The following is a 27,258-nucleotide window of genomic DNA, read 5'->3' as shown; positions in this document are numbered from 1 at the left end:
AAGTGGGATGAACTCTGTCGTGTCATATTTCTGTGCCATTTGTGGGTTTTTTTTTTTTTTTTTTTTGGTTTTTTTGTTTTCTTTTTTTTCCTGGTTGCAAAGCTGGAATCCATCTGGTCTGTTTCCCCGAATCCATTCATGAAATCTCTCGTGCTGACATCCCCTCGCTTTCCCAAGCGAAGCTGCGCGCTTGCACTGAGAAGCATCCGTTGTGTCTGAGATGACAGATTCTCCATCAGTCCCCAGAGCTGCAGTTGCTTCTAGGACGTGCTTGTATTAAGTCAGGGCGGCGCCGAGGGTTCTGTGGGAAGAGGGGCTTCGCGAGAGCCAGTCCACCCAGAAAACCATCCTGCGTTTCAACCCATTCAGAATACAAGTGTTCGTTTCAGGCAGTCCTTTTAAGCAGAAATCCAAAATTTTGAAAGCTTCGATCACTGTTTGATATTGAATGTCTACAAGGCAAAGTGGCAGAGGGTTTGTGAGCTATCAAGAGGCAAATTTTAAAAAGTAAAACTATATCCTAGAGTTATTATCTTGACACTGAAATTGGTACCCAGCCTTCACTTTGATGCACCAACAAATGAGAGCCATATGGTTCCGGGGGTGCCCTTTAGTCCGCCCCAAAACCGAAGTCCTGTTTCCAAACGAACAGCCTTAAATGTACCTATTAGCAGTTTTTTGACATCTCTAAAATTTAAGCAGTATAGACAGGAACTCATGTAAAACTTATATGGCATGTATAATGTAATAAAAGCTTTAATAGACTTTCCACCACTTCCAAGTTTGAAGGTTTTTCACACATCCTCTAAATCCTGTACACTTTTTTAGACTCCGTCATTTACATAGGAATTGATAGTTCACAGGGAATTAAAAATGTTCCATGTTATGCATGAAGTAACTACTGAAAGACCCTAGGAGACCCGCACCCAAGGACGCACTCACGGACCACTGGATGCAATAAGCAAGAGGATTTCATTCGGGCATGCTCGGGCTCCCAGGGACACTTGACCACGAAATCCGCAAGGGATGGGTCAGTGTCTGAGAGACCCGATCTGTTTCGGGTGTGCCTTATTATAGAGTCTTACAATCCGTTACAGCAGAGCCTGCACTTTTCTAGCCAGTAATTTTAAAGCATTACAGCAAGGTCTGCACGCAGGCAGCCAATCCTTTAAGACAAATTATACATTTTGGCCAGTCACCGTTCAGATAGTGTACAATAGAGTGTACGTGCTGAGTTGCACTTCTCCGGCCCTTGGTATGAGAAAATGACGCTTACCTATTATTTGTTTTTCTCAAGGCCCGGATGCTGACCAGCTGCAAGGCTTAGATAACAGGACGCAGGCTGTTGTCCTTCATCCTAATCCTGGGCCTGGAGAGGGGGTGGAGGTCCTCCAAGCAGCCTTCCAGGTGGAGCACTATTTAATTACATAGTGGGGGTTTAAGCAATTATTCATTTCTTTAGCAAAGCATTTTTATACAGAAGCCAGAAACAGCTGGGTTAAACACAGAATTCTGCTTTTTACATTTTTCCTTTGTTATCCTGTTGTGCTGCTTGTTGACTCCCTTATCTATGGCCAGCTGGCCACAGTTCCTTAGTTAGCAAAAGCTGGTTATAAGAAAAACGTGTTAAAACTTATAGGCTGTACTATAGTTCTGACCTGGGGTCCTTCAGTACAATGGTTGGAGAGAAATCAAAGATTCCAAGCAAAATACAAGAAGAAAAAACAAAAGCAGATTGTATCAATTCTGTTTTTAGGTAAGAACATCAGCAATTTGGCGTCCCTGGGGAGACATTCAAATGGCCTGGGTCCAGGGAGCAGCTCCCTCCCTGTCTTCTTGGTGACTTTGGGTAGTCACGGCATTAACAGGTTCAAGTTCCTCTTTAGAATTTTTCTGAACTCTCTGGTCAGATGAACTCTGAAGCTCAAGAAGTTCTACAGAAATAGGCTTTTGAAGGAGATGAGACAGGAAGAGTGAGGAGAAAAAAGTCGAAGAAATAATAGAGAAGTAGATGGTGGTTGAGGGCATACATTTTACAGTAGTTCCTACCCCTGCACCCTCCCACTCCATCCCTACATCTTAAAGGTCTGTCATCAGCTCTTCAAAGTGCGTAGTGATGCCATCTGCGAAAGGATATGGTGTCATATGTAGAGAGGAAGTCGTTCTTTGATTTTGTAAATTATTTTCTTAGGTTGGAAAAACTCCCTCCTCTCCCACCTCCCTCTGTCCCTCTCCCCCAAAAGGTGAATTTTCTGGAGGAAGTGATTATTGTTCATTGGAAACAAAACAAACAGGCATGTGTCTGCTTAGTGAACTTTGTTTTCCAGTCACACAAAAAGCAGAGGAGGTGCCGTAAGCAAGAAACCATTTCATCCAACTAATGAAGTTCTAGAACATAGGTGAGGTTCGGTGGGGTGAGGTCCGGGGCCGATGACCAAGAAAGAACTCTTGAGACATCTTGGGTGCAAAATGGTGGTTTATTAAAGTATGGGGACAGGACCCGTGGGCAGGAAGAGCTGCTGCCCCACTTTCCTAAGGAGTGGCTGATTATACACACAGGAGTTGGGTAGGTGAGGACAAAGGGGGTGTTCAGAAGACTGTCAGGATACTGGAGACCTGGTTATTGTCAAGCCAAGGCTGATCCCACCTCTAACGAGGCACTAACATGAAGACAGTTGGGAGTGTCCTGGTGGAATGTCACATTCCTCCTATCAAGCATCCTCGTCAGTGAGCTTTAGGTTTAGAAGAAATTTAACTTGATTTATATTTCCTTTCATCTCAGCCTCCTTCAGTTTTATGGAGGGGAGGGCGGTGTTAGGGCTTTCAGAGCTGAGTTGCTTGTCTCTGGAAGGTAGGCTATTCATAAGATAGCTTCTTTGTTGTTAATCACTAGGACATTTATAAACCAAGGGAGACTCCTGTCTTGCAGGATTGTGATCTCTACAAGTTAACTATTTGTTTTCTTTTTAGGGCAGCCAGGAGTGCCTGAGGGATGTCACACATGTCACCCAGGTGGGGGGTGGGGGAGAAGGTGTGTAAGGTGCCAGCATTTGCTTTGTCTTCAGCCAGCCTTCTGCTCCCTCATCATTCCCCCCTGAACAATTTTGACCCTTAAATCTTTAAGGTTCTTGAGGGTAGAAGGTCTCATCTTCTTCCTGCTGAGTAGGGGCTTAGAGTTGTCCCTATCTACTCATTGATCAGTTGAGGAATGTGTAGGGGAGTTAGGAAAGACAGAGGTAGCTGAATCCAATGCTGACAGTGAAGAAGTGTCTTTGTGCGTGGTCAGGATCATCTGTCATTGTGAAGTCATTGCAGCAATGGAGTCTCAGTACCAAGTAGAGAAACATCGAACCAAGCAACACATTAAGTTTAATAAGGCAATAAGAATGAGAAGCCCGAAAAGGAGATTTTTAATTGTTGGCCATAGTCCTCCTTTAAACCAGGAACTTAACCAATCACTGAGAGAGACAGAAGGACCCTGTAGAGCTTCAATCTGGGTATTCATATCTTTTATTAGTCCTGGGACATTTTTGTGATATTCTGGGATGTACATGCAACATTCTGCTTTGATAATTGCGCATGTGCCGCCCTGTGCTGCTATCAGGACATCTAAGGCCATCCTATTTTGTAGGACTGCCTTGCGCATCTGTGAGACTTCGATATTAAGTAAGGGGATGCTATTTAGTGAATCATTGAGTGCCTTTGCAGTGTATTTATTAAGGGCTTCTACATGCCATATGACATCCTCGAGTCCCACAGAAGGAGCAAAAATGGATGTTAAGTGATCATACCATTTAAAAACAGATCGTGTCCATCTTTGCTTTAAATCGGGGAGACTAGCTGGAGTGGTGATGGTTTTAGTAATGGCCCATGAGTCCAGGCAAATCCTAAGGTACAGCGACTTATCCACACTGGAGGAAGCCGGGGCCACAGTTAGATCCACATATCCAGTGGGTTCCGTTTGGAGCTGGCCAACTAATGCCAGGTCACCTTACCCAATCAGTAGCAAACCAGTCAGTAGCCTGGAATACTATTATTTGGGAACACATTTCTAATGATAGCCATCCTAGATGTTGTGTGTTATTTGCCCAAGTATCATATGTATGATTTCTTTGTTCCCAGCCTTTCGACTGAGCTGTCCAATAGTGGGTGTGAGCCACAAATATGTATCCCAGATTTGACAACTGCCATCCTCAGTATAGCGATAAGGAGGGTTTTGTAACTTGGGCCCATATTTGATTGGGGAGTTATGGCTTGATAGCAATCCCCTTTCCTTCCAAATAGCTCCATGGGCATGTAGTATCAGGAAGGCATATTTGGAGTCAGTGTTAATGTTTATTTTTAAGGCTTTGGCAATTGCAAAGTGCTAGTGAGGACTATGGCATACCTAGCTTTTCTTATTCTTTTTATGAAAACTATTGTCATCAGTAAACCAACTGTCATTTGTATTTTTAATAGGGGCATCTTAAATCTGGCCAACTAGAATAAGCAAGATCAATAACCTCTGAACAGTTTTGCTCTGTAGAGAAAGAAGTACAGTGGTCAGGTTCAGGCATACGGGTAACTAGGTTTAAAGTTTGACAGGTTTTAATGGCATATATCTGTAAGTGTAGCCCAGTATTTAATAAGTCGGCCTCCTTCATCCATGGCGGCCTTTGGTTTCTAAGATAAACCTGGACCTGATGTGAAGTCATTACAGTGAGGGACTGTCCCATAGTGAGCTTTGAGGCTCTTTTTATGAAGAGGGCTGTTCTATGCTTAGCTAAAGCATTGGTTTGCAATTGTACCTCAACAGAGGTGGCTTCTAGGATAAATATGACTAAGGGATGAAACCATTAAGAAGCCCTTTGAGTGGTCCAGCCTTAACAATATCCTGATTACAGAGGACCACTGGAAAGTGGGAGAAAACTTGTCCAGAGATAAGGGGAGTGCTCGCTTCGACAGCACATACACTAAAATTGGAACGGAGCTAAGGGGAGTCCGACATACCTCATTCAATCCAATCATAAAGTGGGGTCATCTATTATCTCCACAAGTCCATAGTTAATCCTGTGGAGTGCAGTACACTGGCTTTTAGGCAATTTCATTATCCCAGCCACACACAAGGTGATAGTTAAGTTATATAATTGTTGGGGAATCAATTGCATTTTGTTTAATCACATGCCATTAGGTCTTTTTATTATCCCCACAAAATAAAAAAGCAAGAAGATCATCTAAATGAGCTATTGTGCAACTTTTCTGAAGTTTACCTCAAGTCGTCTAGTTTAGGTAAACAAACATTTAAAGACAACAAAATTGAGAACTTCACATTCACAAAGGTGTGTTACTGAAACATAATTTTGCTCTCTAAAATAGCCCTCATTTCCAGAGACAGCCAAATCAGGACTAATTTATTTGGGAAAAAAAGTCCAGTTTTAATAAATTTGGCCTAATTATTTACATAAGCTCAGCAAGAACAGTGAGTGATCATATAGATCTTTTGGAATCTGTTTTGCTGGAACTTCTTATAAGGAAGTTATAAGAATCTCTAGGTTGAACTTTCAGTAGCCTCTCTAGGCCAGAAGCCAAGCCACGTACTTGCCATCAGACATGCCTGCAATACCAGTCGATTTGGGCGAATTACTCCTCCTGAGGTCCCCAATGTATCCTGAGGTTCCTGCACCTGCCAGGAAGTGACATTCTTTACTCACCTGATGAGGCTGCTGGGAACTCTGTAAGCAATGTATCAGGCCAACAGTTCCAAGGGGCTTTATGGCTCCCGGTTTCATAAAGTTAACCTTAGTTCCTTAAAGTTGTCTGGTCATATCTGAGTCTATGCATGTCTTTCTCAAATATGACATTCCAGTCAAAGCCTTGGTAAAATAACCAAAGTTTCCAATGGTGTCCTGTTACAAGGAGAACGGATTCTTATTGAATTTATGCAAATGACTGATTGTCATGGAAGAAACAGTACTTACTGAGACCTTTTGAGTTTCAGAGGGTTCAGATAGAGAGAAAAGTTGAATGCTTTGATTTGCTTACAAATGAATATTTTTACATTTCTGTAAGTCACAGACATCTTAAGAAAAAAGTTTCCTTAGTCTGGAAGAGCAAACATTAGAGAACCAGCAGTGTTTAAAATAACAGATACAACACTATGATCTTTTAGTTTGTTTGGTCCCATGTTACTAATTCTGGTTTAGTTTGGATGTAGCTTTAGTTAGTTCTGGAAATTCTTACCCATTTCAGTTTTAGGATTTTCAAGTATATCAAATATCTGTATTTGTCCTGAAAGTCCTTTATAGGAATCTCCTTTAAGGCAAAATTCATTTTACAAGAGAATTAAAACAATTGTAAATGATAAAAGCTCAGAATAGATATGGTTAAAGAGCTGATGAGATGAGAGTTTACAATTTAGCTGGCAAGAAAATCAGGTAACTTCTGTGATATATAACATTTTAATAATTAAATATCAAGTGATGACCTTATCAAAACATTAAAACGTTAGGAAATGTATAGAACCTCTAGAGTAGTTACAGCATTTACCCAAATGTAACCCAGGGTTTATCAGTGGTTTAGCAGTACTTCCTGAGTAACTTAGCATACCAAGGAAAAGCCTTATGAGTCAAAGAGATTCATTTACAATTTAAATCTTGCTGACAGTTGCTAAAATCTTAGAAAGTTTTAAAGCATGTGCCTAAATATAATTAGGGATGTTAAACACCTGATATGGGCGAAATGTCGAAAATGGTTTTTCTGGACAGGCAAAGAGGAAACAACGGTTTACATTTTATTCTTAACAGCAGATCAATTAACCTAAGAAAACTTTATCCTTTTAAAACAGAGAAAAAACCAGCTTTTCTATACCAGTGTCTCTCTTTTTTCCCCCTTTTTTTTTTATTTCAATCTTAGTCCGTCCTGATCATACCTAAAATTCCTTTTCTGAAGATTTCCCTTCACAAACCTTCTACAACTTTCCTTTGCATTCAGGTTTTGTCCCAAGCCATTTCCTTCCAAAAACCATCTCATTTAGGGCAAAATGACTCTTTTTTTTTCTTTTACCTTCAACAAAATGTATTTCCATTCCTTAAATCCTTCTTATATATCTTCTACTTTTCCACATACAGAGTTGTTTCCCTTATTTCCATCAGTCTTAATTACACTTAGCAGAATTTTGTACTCTTAGAAACACGTTAATCTCTAGTGAAGACTAAATATAAACCAATTGTGAACTGTTACAACAGAATTCCTTAGATGGCAAATTTATGAATCAGTTAAGCGCAAAATATGTTTACCAAAAGATTTAAATATTCTTGGTTTCTTTGCAGTAAGATGTCCAAAGCACAAACCTATGTACAGTAATCAATGACTTAGCATTTTATCCTCTTTGTAAAAGTCCTACATATCCAACAAATTTAATTTTATTTGTTAACCAAGCAAAACTTTAAACTTTCAGGTTACCAAAGACTTTGAAAGCTATCTCAGCAATTACCAGTTAAAACTTGAAGACAGACAATTAACCATCAGTTTAGTCATTTCTTTGCTAGCAGATTTTAACAAATAACACGAGCTTATTTGATCTTAAGTAAATTTGATTTGAAGTTTCTTATTTATGGCTGATGACTTAAAGACATGTTTATCTTAATTAAACCAACAAACTTAACTTAGTTCAAATACTGATTTACATTCCACCTGGGCCCACTCCACTTTGAATGTTTACCTGAGACACAGGTGGGAAGATCTGGAGTGGGGGGTGTTAGGTCCAGGGGGTGCTCTTCTTGCTCCTTGACAGTGAAGAGAGAAGGAGCCGTGGTGTAGGAAGCACCGAGGATGGTCTAGAAGCCAGTTATACAGGCTGTGCCCAAGTTGGTGCAGAAACAGGAAAAAAGGGGAGATAGAAGAAACAAAGTGCTGCCAGAAGGCAGATGAAGGGTTCCCAGTTTTAGAGCTCATAAGCCTCAACAGAGGAGAGGACGCCATGCTTTCCCACTGATGTGGGACAGAGGCAGAAGAATAATTATTAAATTTCCTTACTTACTGACAAGGCCTTAAAACAGAGTGACCCCCACCTTAAGGCTTTGCTAAGGGCAAAGGACAATCCTAGCCCAACCAATCCCCTACCCCCAACCAGGAGCCTCTAAGTCTACTTTAACAATTCCTTTAGGAAACTTTATCTCTAAACCTCCAAGAGAGTGTCGACAGTCATTCCCAAGTATATGGCCCACTGATATACATCTAAAGGGTCTCACAAGAAGGTTTTATTACTGGTAATGAATAACCTTTTCCCCAGAAATAGCTAGCCCCTCAAGGTCCTAGAAACCTTGCTTCCAAAATTCCTTAGAGACTTACATCATCCCTAATCCCTTCCCCAACTTACAAGTATATAATAGACCACTCCTCACATCCTTGGGGCAGCAGCTCTTCCTGCCCATGGGCCCTGTCCCCGTGCTTTAATAAACCACCATTTTACACCCAAGATGTCTCAAGAGTTCTTTCTTGGTTGTCTGCTCCAGACCTCACCCCACCAAACCTCACCTATATTCTAGAACTTCATCAATTTGGGCAAAAGGCCCCTAGATCAGGTCCTGGTGTAGAGCAATGAAGGCCTAGGTATGAGCAATGAAGGTATCCTTGGTCCATTTTGCCCTGTTTCCTGCAGAGGAGATCTAACTGATAGATCCCACTGAGGCCATGCAGTGTTACAAGAGCTCAGTCCTTTCCTAAGTTTTGCAATCCAAACTTTTTCCAGTGGGTTAAAAGGCACCCCACCGTAGAGTCCTTGGGAACTGAAGAAGCCTACTGAGACCATGATCCCAGAAAAGTAAAGATGGTCCATCACCAAATCCCCCTGACGCCTGGGTGGCATCCCACGCAGGATATGTCAGAGGCTCCCGTGTGTCAAAAGCAACAAGAGCCGTCCCTCAAGATATCGCTATTGATCACCATCCTGCCTTCCCCAGGAAAGCTTTCCTGCCATAAAAGGCCCTGAAGGCATGCCGGCACCCCTATCCTTCCCCATCACGTCCCAGGCTGCTGATGGGTGCCTGGTGAATGGACCAATATACTGTGCCATGCCATGCCATCGTCTGTCCTGAAGATTGCATACTGTTTTGCCATTTTAACCCATGGAAATACTAGAAAAGTTTGGCAAGGGGAAATTGCCCAGTTTCATAGCTTTAAGTAGTCTGTAGACGACACTGAGTAAAGACTGAAATCCATCATGGTCTATGCGACATTCCAACACATGTGGTCCTTACAGCCAACTTCCCTAGGAAACGGTCCCTGGTTGCATTTTAATTCAATTGGGTACTGGTTTCGGCCGACTCCCAGTGGAGGTCCCGCGGCCAGAAGTGGCTAGCCCAGGGATGTGGAGGGGATCACATTAGATCAATCAGTAGGAAACCTCACATGGGAGTCTTAAGATTGGCAGCCATCCTGGTGACTTAGGTGACTGTCCCATGCCCAAGAGAGACAATTCTGTATAAGAACAGGAACAGAGAGAAGGCATCAAGTTCCTGGGTCTTATTACCATTCCAGCCAGGGTACTGACTTCAAGTCAAAAGACAGACGTTCTCCTCCCTGTAGAGTAGCCATAGGCTAGAGGATTACAGCCTGAGCAATTCACGTGCAAGTGTTCCAACCAGATCATACTCCTTGAAAAGCCCCTGAAATGAGACTAAAGGAAGAGAAGAGAAAGTACTCACCAATTTTTCACCGAAGCTCAGAGTCCAAATGTAAAGACTCATAGCCCCACGTTCAGGCACCTAATGACGAAGTTCTAGAACATAGGTGAGGTTCGGTGGGGTGAGGTCCGGAGCCGATGACCAAGAAAGAATTCTTGAGACATCTTGAGTGCAAAATAGTGGTTTATTAAAGCACAGAGACAGGACCCGTGGGCAGGAAGAGCTGCTGCCCCACTATCCTAAGGAGTGGCTGATAATACACACAGGAGTTGGGTAGGTGAGGACAAAGGGGGTGTTCAGAAGACTGTCAGGATACTGGAGACCTGGTTATTGTCAAGCCAAGGCTGATCTCACCTCTAACGAGGCACTAACATGAAGACAGTTGGGAGTGTCCTGGTGGAATGTCACATTCCTCCTATCAAGCATCCTTGTCAATGAGCTTTAGGTTTAGAAGAAATTTAACTTGATTTATATTTCCTTTCATCTCAGCCTCCTTCAGTTTTATGGAGGGCAGGGAGGTGTTAGGGCTTTCAGAGCTGAGTTGCTTGTCTCTGGAAGTTAGGCTATTGATAAGATAGCTTCTTTGTTGTTAATCACTAGGACTTTTATAAACCAAGGGAGACTCCTGTCTTGCAGGATTGTGATCTCTACAAGTTAACTATTTGTTTTCCTTTTAGGGCAGCCAGGAGTGCCTGAAGTATGTCACACATGTCCCGAAGGTGGGGGTGGGGTTGGGAGAAGGTGTGTAAGGTGCCAGCTTTTGCTTTGTCCTCAGCCAGCCTTCTGCTCCCTCATTACAACCATTCAGTTGTAAAAGTCATTTTGGCAGATAGCAGTTACCCCAACAGCTGTGAACTCTGGTCCTTTATAAAGGACCAACACATCGCCAGAGATGTCTTGAACTGGAAGAGTATGTTTGTGTCTGGTCACAACGTAATCTTTTTGTAGTAAGCATGAATTCACAGGGTAAAAACGTGGTCTTTGTTTGACTCACTATTTGAATCTTTACATGTTGATTCTTTCAGTGAACCTGAAGCATTAGATGACAGGCATTCCCTTAGGTGCTGCTGATAAAAAAATAATAATAATCAAGCCCAATAAACAACTGAGGGCCGGAAAGAGATCTATATTATATGAAATGCTGCGGGAGGTTCAAAGAAACATTCAGTGTTTTCATCGAGGAGCAGGTGGTAGGGATAGCAGACGGCAGGAGAAGCTTGATCAACCCAGCATGGATCATGCAGACACTTTCCACACGTGATCTAAGTGAGGTCTCACAGCAACTGTAGGACAACGTTGACTGTATTGTCACTGCTTTACTGATGATGTGTGTAGTGGCTCCAGGAGAGGAGAAGCAACTTGCTTGGAGGGACTAGCCTATCAGGGCCAAAGCAGGATTCTAAGCTACCTTTGTTATTCTTATAAGATGATTTTTTTTTTTTTAGATTTTATTTATTTATTTGACAGAGAGAGCGCAGGCAGGGGGAGCAGCAGACAGAGGGAGAGGAAGAAACAGACTCCCCGTGGAACAGGGAGCCTGATGTGAGGCTCTATCCCAGGACCCAGGGATCATGTCCTAGGTCAAAGGCAGGTGCTTCACCAGCTGAGCCACCCAGGTGCCCCACTTACACAGATTATTATGAAGGAACATATTTTATTTTAGTTCACTCCTGGGGTTTAAAATTATCTCTCAGGAATAAGCAGATTAATGCATATACCTGCATATATTTCTTAATGCTCAAAGCAGCTCTTGTTAATGTAGGTTTTAGCTAAGGTCTCTTTTTTCATCATAAGTGGGGCTTTTTTGTTGTTGTTGTTTATTTAGAGAGTTATTGAGTCACATGGAGATGATAAATAATTGATGGTTTTGAAGCAACTAAACAAGGCCAAAGGTAAAGCAGTTTATTAGCATAAAAGCCTGTCCTGTATTCTTTTCTCTTAGCACCTTTATCCTCAGAACCGCTTGATTGGACTTAAAAGACATATGAGCAATAAGGAGGGAAAAAAAAATCTACAATTCTCTTCTTCTCTCGTACAGGGCATACGTATGGAAGGCAGAGGTCTTGCTACCCTCTGTAGTAATGAACTTGTGTTTCAAATTCCTTTGTTGTGGAGTACTATAGGTACATAACTAAGGACAGAATCTATTCCCTGTATTATATTTTTTAAAACTCCATTTACGTTCTGAAATACAAGTGTTGTAAATTAGGCACCATTTTAATCAATGACACAGCAAACTTTTTTTTAATGAATTTTACTGTGGCATCCCTCTTAGAAACATTGAAAGTTAACTTTTTTTTCCCCTAAATCACTACCATATCTTCAGTTAATATAAAATATGAGTTATTTGTGTGGGAAAATATTATTTCTATAAAAGAATACAAGGTGTTTACTGTTAAATGTTAGGAAGTTACTTTGACTAAAAGGAAAGTAAATGTTTTAAGAGGTTCATTGAGAGGGCATTTTAATGATTAACACTAACTTCCATATACCAGTCAGGTTTACTACTTTATTTAAAGTTTTGAGATTTCTTCTGTGTTAGTTTTCCATTAATTTTCATATTTTAAAACTCTCTGCACATCAGGCTACAAACCAAACAATGGCATCAAATTAAAATGAGTTATTGCTTGTGTGTTTCAGTCATTTTTTTTAAGATTTTATTTATTTACTTGAGAGAGAGAGAGAGAATGAGAGGGGAGAAAGTTGGGGGAGAAGCAGACTCCCTGTGGAGCTGGGCGCCCGATGTGGGACTCGATCCCAGAACTCCAGGATCATGACCTGAGCCGAAGGCAGTCGCTTAACCAACTGAGCCACCCAGGTGCCCCTGTTTCAGTCATATTTTCAATTCATTCATGTGTTTAGTGATTAAAGAGAATTTAATATATTTTAGAATTAATATGGAATTATTGATTTTTTTTTTCCTGTAAGGCTGGTTGCTTTGTAATCACAAGGGCACTGGGCACTGGTCAAAGGACAAGTGGGACCTGAAATCCAGCTCATGTTGCATTTGCCTTGGGATGAGGCTGTATCTGCCCAGAGTTTTGGGCAACTTTTAAGAGTCTGGTCAAGTCACAAAAAAATTGTTGTTGGTTTTTTTTTTTTTTTCTTTTTTCCTGTTTTACATAAAGGAGCATGTAAGTTCATGGAAACCTTGTTCTAGGAAAAATAAGAGTAGTAAGGCCCCAGGCCTCAGTTTCTTGAGGCTATGGGGTGTGGGGGGATGTGGGTGTGGGTGTGGGCTCGTGCACATGCGAACATGTGTGTTTCGGGGGACATGACGCCAGGAGAGGAGCAACTATGCAGAAGAACATTTTAAAAGTTTTCACAAATAAAACTATTACATTAGATATTCTTTTCATATTTATTTTATTTTTCAGAAGAGGACTGTCAGAAGGCTCCGGAAAGCAAAGTTTGGCTGTGAAAAACAAAGATCCTTTACCTACACATTTTACAAGCAATGTGCAGAAAGCCATTGATACATATACCTGGTAAGAATGAGCGCGCTGCCTGCTTCAGATTGCAAAATCAAAACATACTCCTAGTGAGCATAGGGAGCAAAATCAGGATTGCATTTCTAAGAGTAAAATTTAAAAAGCAGTTTCATTTTTAGTGTAAGGAAATCTTACGGCATTAAGTGTTTTAAAATCAGTTTTAAGATCAGCTCAGAGAAGTAAAACCACTTCCAGTTTAATCTCTTCCCAGGAAATGGTCTTTACGTGGCTTATGTTTGTCTCTCCAGTGAATCCGGGTCGTCATTCCCATCAAGCGGTAGCGCCACACCTGCAGGCGCCCACAGCTCTTGGTCGGGGTTTGGGACGCGGAGTTCTACCACTGGCTTATCAACTGAGCGGAGCTCCATTTACTCTTGGAGAGATGATGTATGTCTCAACCCGTTTTACATAATTCTGTGATTACAGTTGATAATGAGGAATTGCTTTCTTACTTTTAAATAATCTTTTTTACCAATTTTGAACACATTACCCATTACATACATATGTGTTTATCCCTATGAACGTGTTTACATATCACAACATGGAAAAACTTTAAAAATATAAGATAAGGAAAAATAAAAATCACTCATAATTGGGTACCTGGGTGGCTCAGTGGGCTAAGCCTCTGCCTTTGGCTCAGGTCATGATCCCAGGGTCCTGGGATGGAATTCCGCATCGGGCTCTCTACTCTGCAGGGAGCCTGCTTCCCTTCCTCTCTCTCTCTGCCTGCCTCTCTGCCTACTTGTGATCACTCTCTGTCAAATAAATAAATAAAATCTTTAAAAAAAAAAATCACTCATAATTACACAACCCAGAGTCATAGCTGTTCATAATTTTGGTTTTTTCCCCACTTCCCAGCCCTTCCTCCTAGTATGTTGTATATGATCACATAGATAGGTGTCATATCTGTGACTAGAAATTCAGGACAGACTTTGACAATGAGCAACTTAAATACAAGAGAAAATGTGGAGAAGTAAAAATTGTACAAAATCACCATAATTAGGGGAGTTTCCCCCCAATATTCTAAATCAGATGTCTTACATTCCCCTCTCACCCTGGAAGAAGCTGTTAACTTGAACCCTATTTTTCATTCTCTGTGGGAGTGGGATTCTTAGCTCTGTGGACCTGAGTCTCCAGCTCAGTCTTTCATTGGGCACTCTACCAACCATGGGCTCTTGCCTCTTTATCCCCTCAAGCACCCCTGAGAATAGGGACCCAACCTTTTGTGAAGCCCGCGTGGTTACCGAAGAACCTCCACTATATTACCTTGGATGCTCTGACTCCTGCACCTTTTTGGTGTGTGTTCTGGTTTCCTTTGCCCTCTTGAAAACGGTTCACCACTTGGAAGGCACCAATGGGCCCACTTTCTCAGACGGGGGAGGGAGAGAGTATGTGTGTAACAGCGGGGCTTCCCACAGCAGCAAGAGGGACCCTGGAAGGAGTCAGCTCCAAACCACTCAGGCTTTTTCCAACAAGGTGGGACTAGCTCACCTGTGATAAACAGCCCCCACCCTCACTCCCGGGTCTGCAGGTAGGAAGAAGGCTGAAGACCATTGCTTCATACCTTCCTGATTCTGCAATTCTTTCAGTAGATGATTTTATGTAATTCTCCAGAGAGATTCTTGTGACTTCCATTTATGGAACAACTGAAATGCCTTCAGGCCCTACAATTGCTTTTCATTTAAAAACTTTTTAACTTACTTTTTTGATAGGTAATAGCTGCAAAAAGCATCAAAAGCCAAAAGAGAGGAAATTGAAAGTCAGCCCTTTTCCTCGCCTCAGCCACCCTGTCCCCTCCGCAGAGGCAAATATTATTAGTTTTTTACCCGATTCACCTTTTAGAAGAGATCATTCAATTCCCCTGCTGTCTGGGCATCTGGTATAGTATCAATCTGATGGAAGGTGCAAAACAAAAAAGTATTAAGTATATTCTATGAAAATCAATCCGGTTTGAGCATCTTGGATCAGGCGTATCAAAAATGAATGTGCATTTTGTTGCTCTGAAGTTGTGGATTAGATTTTAGGTTCACACAACCCTAAAAGAAGATTTGGGCAGGGCTCTTCATTAAAAGAAGGGAAATGGCCCTTCATATAAAAGTCATTTTCTTTGGGACACCTGGGTGGCTCAGTTGGTTAGGCGACTGCCTTCGGCTGAGGTCATGATCCTGGAGTCCCAGGATCGAGTCCCACAACGGGCTCCCTGCTCAGCGGGGAGTCTGCTTCTCCCTCTGACCCTCCTACTTCTCATGCTCACTCTCTCTCTCTCTCTCTTTCAAATAACTAAATTAAAAATCTTTAAAAATAAATTAAGAAGTAAAAATAAAAGTCATTTTCCTTTTCAATGATATCATTATCAGAAGAAAAACAAGCTGGTATTTTTCAGCTGTGCTTAAGTGTGTCACGCTCAACTATATGAGGGACTTATGTCTGTGTACGCATATACATGTAGATATTGTAAGTATGTGTACATGTGAGTATATAGATGTCTTTCAATATGTGTACCTTTACCTCTATTTATATCTATATAAAATCTCAAGTAAGTCTCATAATACATGTGGTAGAAATTATCTCTATTTAACAGTTAAAGAAGCCGAATCTCAACAGTGGGATGTAATTTCCCAGAAGAGTAAAAATTGGGCCACTGCCATGTCTGACTGCAAAGTCCACGGTCTTGTTATCATGTCATATTTCTTCTTATATAACGGGCACTTTAAATTCGTAAGTGTTGATGAAGGCTGTGTTTCTACAACTTTCAGTCTTGTAACAAAATGTGCCATTTCTATTTCAGGAGTTTGACAAAGCCAATGCACAGAAAGTGCAGCAGTTATTCTGGGAGGTGGAGGAAATGTTATTTGAAGGGAAAGTAAGCCCTCAGACTCAGAATCTCGTGGCGGAATGCAGTGAGTGGGCAAGAAGATCCCTCCATCTGAGGTAGGGAAGTTCAGAGTAACTCTTTGAAATGGGTTCTGGAACCACCCACTCTTGGCCTCTTTAATACAATCAGTATATTTTGACTGAAAGCAATTGCCCAGTCAAAATACGTATCCAGGTCACATGTCTTTACTAAGAAAGCACAGCCTTTGAAATGATGTGTGAGGAAATACTGGAACATTCCAGGTACCCAAGTGCGTCTTAACTCATGAGAAGCAAATCTAGCTCATTTTCAAAAAGGCATTACGTATGTAACAAATGCAAGAGTGGTAGAAGCGATCCTTTACCTTCACATTCACTAGTATGTGAGCAAATCGTCAGTCTTCAGAGCTGAGGACAGTACTCCATCCGGGGCCAGAGTTGGAGGAGAAACACAGTAACTATTTGCCAAATGAATGGATAGATGAGTCTTCTAACTACTGAAGATTCCTTACATAGGAAGGATCACTTATTTTTTTAATCCCTCTGGGATTTTATATATGTATGTATGTATGTATGTAATTATTTATTGGTTATTATTTTTTTTAATTTATCTTTTTTCAATGGGCTCCATGCCCAGTGAGGAACCCAGTGCAGGGCTTGAACTCATGACCTTGAGACCAAGACCTGAGCTGTTATCAAGAGTTGGACCTTTAACTGATCCAGGCACCCCAGGATCACTTATTTTTTTCATAAAAAGGTGAAGAACATAGATTTGGTCTGAAGGAGAGCTTTTCCTCTTTCAGTGATTTGGCCAAACCCACTTAGGAGAAAAATCCATCTCCATTATCAGAAGTTCCTCTGTATTGCATTTGGAAGCATAGATTAGAGCCCTCATACAAATGTAGGTGGATATTCTGGTTACTTCAACTAGGCAACTTAAAAAAAATCTTAACTAAGTAGTCTTTAAATCTTTCTATTCAGTCCTTCATAAGCCCCCTGTCTTGAAGAATCTAATACATCCACCCGATATTTATTGTGGACGCTTACTTTTCTAGGCATGGAGCACTTACCCAAAAGCCAGGAGCTCAGACCTGCTCCTGTCCTTCTTGTCTTATATAGTTAAGATAAAAGTGAAGGAGGGGATGTTGGAAAAAGAAAAGACTGCAAGGAGGGGTGCCTGCGTGGCTCAGTCAGTTAAGGTCTGCCTTCAGCTCAGGTCACAATCCAGGGTCCTGGGATCGAGTCCTGCGTCTGGCTCCCTTCTCAGTGGGGAGTCTGATTCTCCCTTTCCCTCTGCTGCTCCCCTCTGCTCATGCTCACTCTCTCTCTCTCTCAAATAAATAAATAAAATGTAAAATTTAAAAAAAAGAAAAGACCAAGGAATATATGCCAGGTATATATATTTGTATAGTTTTATTCATTTTGTAAATATTAGTTAACATAGAGAAGCTCCTGTGCACCCAGCGTTACCCTCGCTGTCCGAATCTGATACACATTGTCTCTAAACCACTCATCAGTCCTCCAGGTAACTATTGCTTTATCTCATGCACAAATAACAAACACATGAAATCAGTAGCTGAGAGAGCCTGAGAACTTTGCCTCAGATCTCTTCGTCAGTAGCAAGAACAGCCTATCCCTCTCCGTCAAACCTGTGCTTTCTCTCTGACACCATTGTGCTTCTCACATTAACAGTCTATTCAGTATCACATTATACACATGCCTTCGAAATATTGTGTCATCTGACTTCCAACGTTGCAAAGAGTTTTTCCTTTTTTCAACCAAAAATATGAGTAAGTTCCTTTTTTTTTCCTTTTTGTACCTTGCAGAGTATTAGGAAGACAGCTCATCGTGCCAACTGATGAAGGGTTCCAACATTTCCAGGGCAGCAAGCCTAGTGTCGTGGTCCACAAACCCTTCTCAGATGCCTGTGGACACAACCACAACAGCAGAGAGTAGGTTCCTATAAGTTACTTTTGAAAGTATTTTTAATTTCATTTTAGTTATACTTTTTTTTTTTTCATGTCTATCTTAGCCATGAGCCTTGGTTCCACTGACTCAGAAGCTCAGATTTCAGTGAAGGGCAGGTACAGAGCATTTGTTCCCCAAGATGCTTCCAATTCTAGATTGATGATGATGGAGAGTGTGTGTAATACAGATAGCAACGAAGTTAAGTTCCGAACTTTGTTTCAAAGACTCTGAAAGGTGGGCTAGATGCAAAATGAAAACCTGACCCCTTGTGATCCATCCTAGGCTCTAATACAATAGCAGAAGAAATTAAGCTCTATCCCATTTTCTTTTGTTTACCAACAGATTTTGATAAATCCTCCATGCCAGACACACATATCTGGGACTATGCCAAGATATCATCCTATTACAGGAAAAGGATGCAAACTCATAGAGTAACTTAAGTTAAGAGGCCCTTAAAATTTTTTAATGGTGCCAGTGTTAAAATGTCGCTTTGAAGGATACGATTTTATCAAATGTAATAAACAATGATTTTTTTTTTTTTGGCCTGGGATTCTGTACTTTATTTAAAGACTCACCCATATCATGCAAGCAATATATTTCGATGTTCATGGAGGATCTGCTTTTCCCCACAGGTTGTATGTCTCTGGTTCTCAAATTCTCCCTGCGACGTGCTCAGCCCTTGCCCTGCCAGGCCCTGATGGCCCAGGGGTTGCTGACCTGAAGGCAGGCTCACCCCTGCAAGAAGAGGTTTATGACGTAGATGGAAAGATTGAAGAATATTTTGCTTTTGACGGAAAAGAAGAGTAAATAGAATTTATTTGACATTGACTTACAATACTATTAATTTACTTGGAATTTATTTTGATTATATGCTCATTTAGTGTTTAATGATTTTTTAGTTGCCCCAAAGATTTTCCATTCTTCTGAGAGTAATACACCACCAGAAGCTCTTGGATTCCTAGCAAGTTATGTCTATGCTAGAGCAGTGCTTCCTTTATTTTTTTTATTTTTTTTTTTTGACAACATGGCAGAGCTAGAAAACAAGAATTGTGTTCACCATGTTGGTGAAAGTGGACAAGGCTCATGGTCGCCTTCATTCCCTGAGGAGACTCAGGCTGCTGCCCAGAAGGTCAAAGGTCTAGGAAGGCCCAGTCTCTGCACTAAATACAGAGACTTCAGTTGGTTTTTGATAAAAAGCTACAAAAACTAAATAATAAAAAGTTGCCTGTGATCGAAAACGGATACATCAGAAAGTAACAATATGCCATTTTAGTTTTTTTTAGGATTTAATTTATTTATTTGACAGAGATCACAAGTAGGCAGAGAGGCAGGCAGAGAGAGAGAGGGAAGCAGGCTCCCTGCCGAGCAGAGAGCTCGACCCCAAACTCGATCCCAGAACCTGGGATCATGACCCGAGCCAAAGGCAGAGGCTTTAACCCACTGAGCCACCCGGACGCCCCAACAATGTGCCATTTTAAAAAGAAAGTTATGTTTATACAGTATAATATACATGGGTGTGCATATTAGTGAGATAAAGAAGTAGATAGCACTATTATAACTTTAACCATTGATACTTTTAGTAATTACAGTGGCTTTTGTCCTTAGTGACGATGAACGTCTTGAACAAAAATCCCCTCACCGTCACAGAATGTGGTGGAAACACGGACTTCCGCCCGTTTCTCCTCATGACTGTATCAAAGATGCGGTGGCCGCTGAAGTGTTTGATCATGTCTGGAAAAGTGTGGTAGAGATATTGGAAGAGCTGATTCGAAAAAATTGGGAAGTTACACTCACAGGTACTTATTTGCAGCATTTAGCCCTAACAAGAAGAAAAAAAGACTCTCTTTGCTCAGTTTTGTGTGGCCACCCAGCTTGTACCTAGAATATGATCAGGTGAGAAGAGAAGCAGGCTTTCTTCCCTTATTCACAAATGATCTTTAATCCCTTCAAAAAGGACATCATTTTTTGAATTATAAAAATAATATATATGCACTTTGGAATGATGACATCGAAATCCAGAAGAAAGAAGGTTAAAGTTACTTTTTTAAAAATCTCTGAATTTTAGAATAACTTCTCTAATAATGGGAGCTTGGTTTTTAATTGTTTATGACAACTGTAAAGCAAAACAGAAACATAGGTAATTTAATAATCACTTCATTTAACCTTATAAAATGTTCTCTTAACTACTTGAAATTGAGAAGAAACAAATCCTAGAAATGGCTGTGGTAGACATTATGGCTAATGTCACAGAATCCGTTTGTATAATAGGGTACTCCTCATGTTAATTTAAATATATTCTTTTTCCAACTGAGAGGATTGAGATATGATAAAATACCAAGAATTGTTCTTGCCCCTGTGTATAATCCCTAGTTTTCTACCCACCACTGAAATGATAGGCGTGTATGTGTGCAAAGCCTCACGTCAACAAATGGCTTTGTTGGGGTCTCTGCTCTCTGCAGGGTTTCAGCGGCCATAGTAGACTCACCGTAACTGAAAAACTGAGATTCTCTTTGTGAATTTTAAGTACATATATTCGATAACATGTTTCCTAATGATACTGATTTATTTTATTTTATTTTATTATTTATTTATTTATTTTTTTTTGGTGACACAGAAGGAAAGAAACAGAAAGAAAAATTGAAAGTAGCTGAGAAGAAATCTCCACTGATACTCACAGCCCGTGTTAACACTGATGCACCGAGTGTCCCCCCAGGCAGAAGCTCTGAAACCCGAAGCGTATCCCTGGCTTCTCACCTCAATCCTCCTCAGGTAGAGGCTTGCCAACCAGTATCTCTCTTTTCTTCAGTATCTTTACCTCTGGCCAGTTTTGTCCGAGTGCTATTCTGTTATCAAATATTTGGTTCCATTTGTCAATTAGGCCAAGATTTTAAAAATACTCTTTTCATGGAGTGAGTAGCATCGCCATATTCTATAATAGAGGATAGACACTCAGATTTGACACTTCTGACCTGCTTGGAGCTGTGGAGCTGTTTCCATATTTTTTAAGAGGAAAAAAATGCTTTTCTCAACATTTCTAGCCAATTTGAAGGTTGTAGAGTTCTCCGGTCTTCCCACCAAAATGATAAAAAATAAAATAAAGTAAGTCAGTGAGAATATGTTGGGCTCATCCCACATTTATTGAGTTTATATTTAAAATGCACTGTATTAGGTATTTTGAGGAGGTATATAGCTGAACCAAGCATGGTCCCTGTTCTAGTCAAAGGAAAGGTATAATACAAGTCGCAGGAAATACATTGTGTGAGTCATGTCCCGAACAAGGCCTCAGGAGAATCACAGAGAGAATGAGTCATCCTGACTAGGGCTCAAATGTTGATCTTTTAGGTTGGGGGTGAACACTGAGCAGAATTATGAAGAAACAAGTAGGTCTTGAATGGGTAGGAAGTCTGCGTGGGTCATTTCAGGCCAGGCAGAGGTATGAAGGAATGAAGGGGGGCCCGTTTGGAGAGCAGTGATTGGGCGGAGTGGGGTTAAAGACGAGAATGCTGGGGTGGAGAGAAGAGAATCGTATGAATGGGTACGAGCACCTAACACAGAACCTGGTACATGCTAAGCACGCAATACATTTTTCTCAGCTTGCTTCCTTAGTCAAAGATCTGGTGGAGGGTGAGGCTGGAAAGGCTGAGCTTGTTCATGGGAGACCTTCGGTAGTGCTAAGGAGCTTAGACTTTATGTATCACACAGCTCGTCCTATGTGGGGGAACAGAGCAAAAGGATAAGACAGGATTCCTGGTCTTGTGGTACATACAGTTTAGCTGGGGGGAGTCAAGCCATGCTTAACGCTATGACACACGTACGCACACAGGCAACATGAGGCAGTCAGTAGATCGTAGAGTGGATGACAGTTTGAGCTGTATGACTACAAGTATAGGGTCTGAAGTCACAATTTCTTAGCTCTGTGATCCTGAATCAAAGCCTTCATCTCATTATCTATGGGATATGTGGTCAGGAAGCTGTGAGAAGGAAAGGAAATAAGACATGTGGTACAGCGTGTAGTGTAGAGAAGGTTCTCAGTAAGCATTAGCTTTCATCATAACCAGATGTGAATTGTATGTTCTGTCCTATCCTATCCTATCCTATTACATATTATAATCTGATGTCCTTTACCTCATATATGCCATGGGGCTCACAGGAAAAGCAGCATACCTCCATAAAGTAGAGTGATACAAGAACTAAATCCTAAATGATAGGTAAGATTTAGTAAACCTGAAAGGAGAAAGGAAGATATTCAAGGCAGAGGCAAAAATATGCACCTAACACAGGAGCAAACAGATGCTCTTCGCAAGACTGGAAGAACACAGAATAGTGTGTAAGATCCAGGGGGCAGAAGTTTAAAATAGAAATGCCTCAGAGGATTGTTTTACTCTGTAGCATAAGGGCTTTATGGTAAACCTTCTTTGCTTCTGCTGTTCCAAATAAACTTTCAGAACTGCTACCATTTATTGTATTTTTTGGACTTTTTAAACACTTTTTTTAAGATTTTGTTTATTTATTTGACAGAGAGAGAGAGATCACAAGCAGGCAGAGAGACAGGCAGAGAAGAAGGGGGAAGCAGGCTCCCCGCTGAGCAGAGAGCTCCCAGGACCCTGAGATTATGACCTAAGCTGAAGGCCGAGGTCCAACCCACTGAGCCACCCAGGTGCCCCTTTTTTGGACTTTTTTTAACTGCTCAGGCAGGTTCAACAGTGTTTCCCACTTTGCATGTTCGAATATGCAGTATGAATCGTATAAAAATGGGCAGCTGATGACAACATAGGAAAGAACCTTAAGTATTAGGAAATATAAGTAAACTTGAGAAATATGGAAATTTTTAAATCTAAAGGGCTTTCTATAAGCATTTTCTTCTTATAGCTTTGGATGGGTTTTGAAGATTTTTTTTTATAGCTAATTTGTTGTTTTCATTTGGATCAATGTTAAGAGAAAAAGAATGGACAACAAAGGTGGAAGTAAAAATGAAATATTATTAGAGCCTGTTTTGAAATAGTCAAAGCATTCTAGCGGTAATTACAACAGGTCTTACTTTATTCCTTTAACATTTTTTCTAACATTCATCATGGGGGAAATGTGATTGTGGTTGCTACATCCATTTTCCAGCTAGAATATGATTCTAGTTTCAGAAATCCCATTTCCCTGAATCTAAATGTTGTTTTCCACCCCAGTTGGCCATATCATGGGACCAGATAGGGAAATCATGATTATTTACCCTCACTTCATGCTTCCACCAGTGTTATCTAATTTAATTCTCATACGAAGTATGTGTCCTTATCCTCAACTTAAAGATTAGGGAATTAAGACTCCAGGAACAAAGTCATCTTTCCAAAACCACCTAACAGGAAGCAGTTAGAACTGAAATTCAAATGTAAGCCTTGGAGATCTGGTGTTTGGGTTTTTTCCAGGCTTCTGTGCAGCTCCCAAGGCAATGACATAGAGCCAGCTATGAAGGCTGGGGTAGGAGAAGAGGTCCGAAGCAACAGCCCAATTAGGAGCTGGGGTAGCCTTTCTTTGCCTCTCCAGATTCTCCCTCTACCTTCCTCCCCCGGTGTCTCTGGAGGCTGGTGCATGCAAGCTGTAGGGAGGGCTCCCTTGCCCTGCAGCTTTCAGAGCTCAGAGCAGGGGAGGTGAATGCGGGACGCTGTTTATTCCTGGCCTCTTGGCCAGGTCACAGCAATTGGTGGCATTTTCCCAACCAGTTACACTGTCCAGATTCCAGAAACTTCTCCCTTACTTTTGGCCTTCTAGGTCTGCTTGTGGTAATTTGTCTCTACTGTTATGTAGTTATATTGCCTGGGGGAATTAAGCCAGTCCTTGTTAATTTCTTTTCCCACATCTTTATAAAATCTCATACATGTTCCATTTTTTTCCTCAAATTAGCCAGTTGGAGTGTGTCATTTTTTTTCCTGCTAATTCCTGACAGGCACCGATAATCAAAATAGCACTGGGTGCTTATTTTTTAATTTGTACTGTTTTTACTTTTCTCAGATTCATCGCTTCTCCAACAATTTTTATAGTGATTTGAGTGGTGTGATGACAATTCAAGCAAAGCCATTGCAGCAGAGACCTAGAACACAGTATGTATAAGAAATCATTACCTGCCTCTTCTGTAGGCTGGATACCCCTGAGCCCTTAAGACTACAGAGCTTGTGGGATATGGAGCATCCTGGTTAACCCCATATGCACTAGGTGTGCCTGAGCCTATTAGGGAAGGAGAAAGCCACACATGAGAATGAAGACACACCATTCTAATACCATCCACAAAATGATCACCGTTAGGCTAGGGCAGATAGATAAGGGGAAGAGAGCTGTGAGTTCTTACTCTCGTGGGCTATACTACAGGATTACAATCAGTGAGAACCTTAGACTTCTTTCTCCCTGTGGAAGATTCTTCATTGAAACAGAAAATGAATTGGAGATAATAGTCTGTCCATTCATTCAACTGATGTTTATTGAGCCAGGCGCTGTTCTAGATGATGCCTGGTCATGGACACAAGTTCTCCTAAGGCTGACATCTGAGTAATCAGCTTGACTTCCACCCCGCAGGAATGAGCAAGAGGACAGATCGTTGGGTGCAGGGTCCGGTGCCCTTTCTTTGGCACGGCACCGCCTGGGCCGAACCTCTGATGCTCGAGTGCTCCACACTTCTGAAAGGAAAACACCCGCCTACACGAGGCTGCCTTCTCTTACTGCAGACTCACAGAGGATGAAAACCCCCAATGTGTACAGTGATGAAGTTCTCAGGGGAACAAAACTGTAAGTCCTGTCTCTCTCCTGGTAAACCAGATGTCACAGAGGATGGAGAGGCTCACCATTTAGGGCTTATGGACCCAAACGCCGAAGCATCCTCTGTCAGCTTTTACGTGGCCACTTCCTAAGTAGTTTGTGAATTTGGATATTTCCCGTGAGCTGTGTTGTGGTAGTTGAGTTGGCTGTATGCTAGAACATAAAGTCAGGTATTGTACCCACAGCTATACCCACAGCCGGGCAGCAAAATGCAGCTGTAATGGTGAGGCCATCTTTAATTGGTATTCAGTGGCCTCACTTGTAAAAGGAATAGTTAGCTAATGCTTTCAAATTACATAATTCATTCTTTCTCATTATGAGGTTCAAAACAATTAATGTGCATAAAATGCTATACTAATAAAAGGGAGGTATGTAACTATTAGTTTTTTGTTTCGAATTTTTATTTAAATTCTAGTTAGTTAACATGTAGTGTGATATTGGTTTCAGAAGTAGCATAACTGTTAGTTTTTATCTATCTCTAAGGCTGTGTTTTGCCCCACATGAGGAGTTTCAAAAAAGCTTTTGACCTTCGGGATCAACTTCAGAGCATTGCCTTGTTAGAAAAGAATTTGTCCCCTCGTTTTTTGCAGAATTACAAAAGAGCAGACCAGCTTTCTCACTAATAAGGGTCAGTGTTTATTGGGTGCATCCGGTTACCAGCACCGGCTAAGGGAGTCACATTTATTATCTTATTTATTCCCTGCCACAAATCGTTTGAGTTGGTCCTCATAGTATCCCAGGTCCAAGGTAAGGAGACAGAGGCTGAGAAAAGTTGCATAACTCACCAAAGATGATCCCACCAGGGAAAGACAGAGCTGGGACTCCCCACAGTGCTGTCCAGCTTTGGAGCACTGGGGCCACCCGCATCCCCTCTGCAGGGGTGGAAGGCATGAGCAGCCTCCAGGACTTAACCAGCAACTGGGTTTTTCAGGATGCATTCCACAATGCCAGGCCATGTTTGGTTTTTTGATGGGTCACTGTTCCTTTCACCATCTGGAGCTGATATTTCCATTGTTATTTGGGATATTCAGGTTTTCCAAGGTTGTTTGCTCTGGCAGTTCTTCCAAGAACTCCCACCTTCTCACTGTGGCCACCTGGGCCCCTGACCCCTGCAACCGTTGTCATTAGCACATCTATGGCCCTCTTCTCCTTCCCCCAGCCCAGCTGGGCTCCATTGTCAAGCTTTCATCTCAAACCTCTTCTGTTTTCTATTGAAATAAGTCAGATGCCTCCAGCTGTCTGTTCCCTTCATGTTCTGCCCCGTTCCTAACTGTAGACCTGTGTTTTCCAACTTTTTAAAAAATTTTTTGTTTAATATCACCATACTAAGGAGCCCTTTAAGACTGGTTTTCCTAATTTCTACCCCACTTGTGGAATTTTAATGCCACAAACATACTGTACAGTCTATGTACTGTTCTTTATATCTGTGTTTTATGCACAAAAAGAATAAGGGTTATTTTTGGTCCCAACAACAACCCATGTTTGCTCCTTGGGGACAATGTCACCAACTTTGACTCTACATAACTGTATCTTCCCATTACTTCTCCTCACCCACCTTGACTGGGGGAAGCCTTACCATCTTTCTGAGCCACAAACAGACCAGTTATGCATGTTCTGACTTCCGGGATTTTGTTCATGCTCTGCCTTTCACTTTTATTAAAATAAGTTTTTTGACTATCAAAGTACAAAAAGTTCTCTGTGGAACATTAGAACAATACCAGAAATATGACTAGGTATCAAAGATCCCCTGTATGGCCAACACATAGAAATATAAAAATGATAACTTGCTAAGTTTACTGCCAATTTTGTCTATGGTCATGTTTCTTTTCTTTTCTTTCCCTTATTTTTTTTTTTCTAATACCACATTATCATACTACTGTGGCACTTTTTCATATGATTTTTTCATTTAATTTTATGCATATTTTCCATGTTGTTAAATATTTCTCAAAGCATGATTTTAATGACTAGAAAATAATAGGTGGTATGTGATAATCTATTAAGTATTTCCTGTTATGGAAACTTTTCATTCCTTCTGTATTTTCACTATCATAATGTACAGCAAACATCCTTTTTTAAAAAGATTTGATTTATTTGTCAGAGAGAGTGTACAAAAAAGGGGGAGCATCAGGCAGAGAAGAAGCAGACTCCCCGCTGAGCAAGAAGCCCAATGTGGGATTCAACCCAAGGAATCCCAGGATGACAACCTGAGCCAAAGGCAGACACTTAGGCATTGAGTCACCCAGGTGTCCCTGGACATCATTTTATATAAATCCTTTCTTAAGTTTTTATTAAATTCCAGTTAGTGTAATATTAGTTTCAGGTGTACAATATCATTTGATATAAATCTTAAAAAGGAAGACTTTAAATTGTGTCCTGGTGGTATAGACCCAGAAGTAAAGCTACCAGGTCAAAGGTTACAGGTATTTTTAAGACTCTTGAAATATTTTTCCAAAGCTCTTCCCAGAATGGTTCTCACAATTTATAATTCC

The 27,258-nt window shown here is 41.1% G+C and overlaps 1 protein-coding gene across 2 annotated transcripts in view; it reads left to right on the top strand.

Moving 5' to 3' along the window:
• Positions 1–27,258, top strand: part of FAM149A (family with sequence similarity 149 member A) — a 72,248-nt gene that overhangs the window by 31,151 nt on the left and 13,839 nt on the right. For both annotated transcript variants that reach the window (XM_044225567.1, XM_044225569.1), the window contains exons 2-10: positions 13,040–13,150; positions 13,402–13,540; positions 15,942–16,084; positions 17,833–17,958; positions 18,607–18,777; positions 19,580–19,770; positions 20,589–20,743; positions 23,972–24,060; positions 24,530–24,739. In XM_044225567.1, coding sequence (XP_044081502.1) covers positions 13,040–13,150; positions 13,402–13,540; positions 15,942–16,084; positions 17,833–17,958; positions 18,607–18,777; positions 19,580–19,770; positions 20,589–20,743; positions 23,972–24,060; positions 24,530–24,739 — 1,335 coding nt within the window. The remainder of the gene's footprint in view (positions 1–13,039; positions 13,151–13,401; positions 13,541–15,941; positions 16,085–17,832; positions 17,959–18,606; positions 18,778–19,579; positions 19,771–20,588; positions 20,744–23,971; positions 24,061–24,529; positions 24,740–27,258) is intronic.

The sequence above is a fragment of the Neovison vison genome, chromosome 11 (assembly GCF_020171115.1).
Source record: "Neovison vison isolate M4711 chromosome 11, ASM_NN_V1, whole genome shotgun sequence".
NCBI lineage: Eukaryota > Metazoa > Chordata > Mammalia > Carnivora > Mustelidae > Neogale > Neogale vison.
The sequence above is the reverse complement of the archived record's forward strand: the minus strand, read 5'-3'. Positions and strand labels throughout refer to the sequence as shown.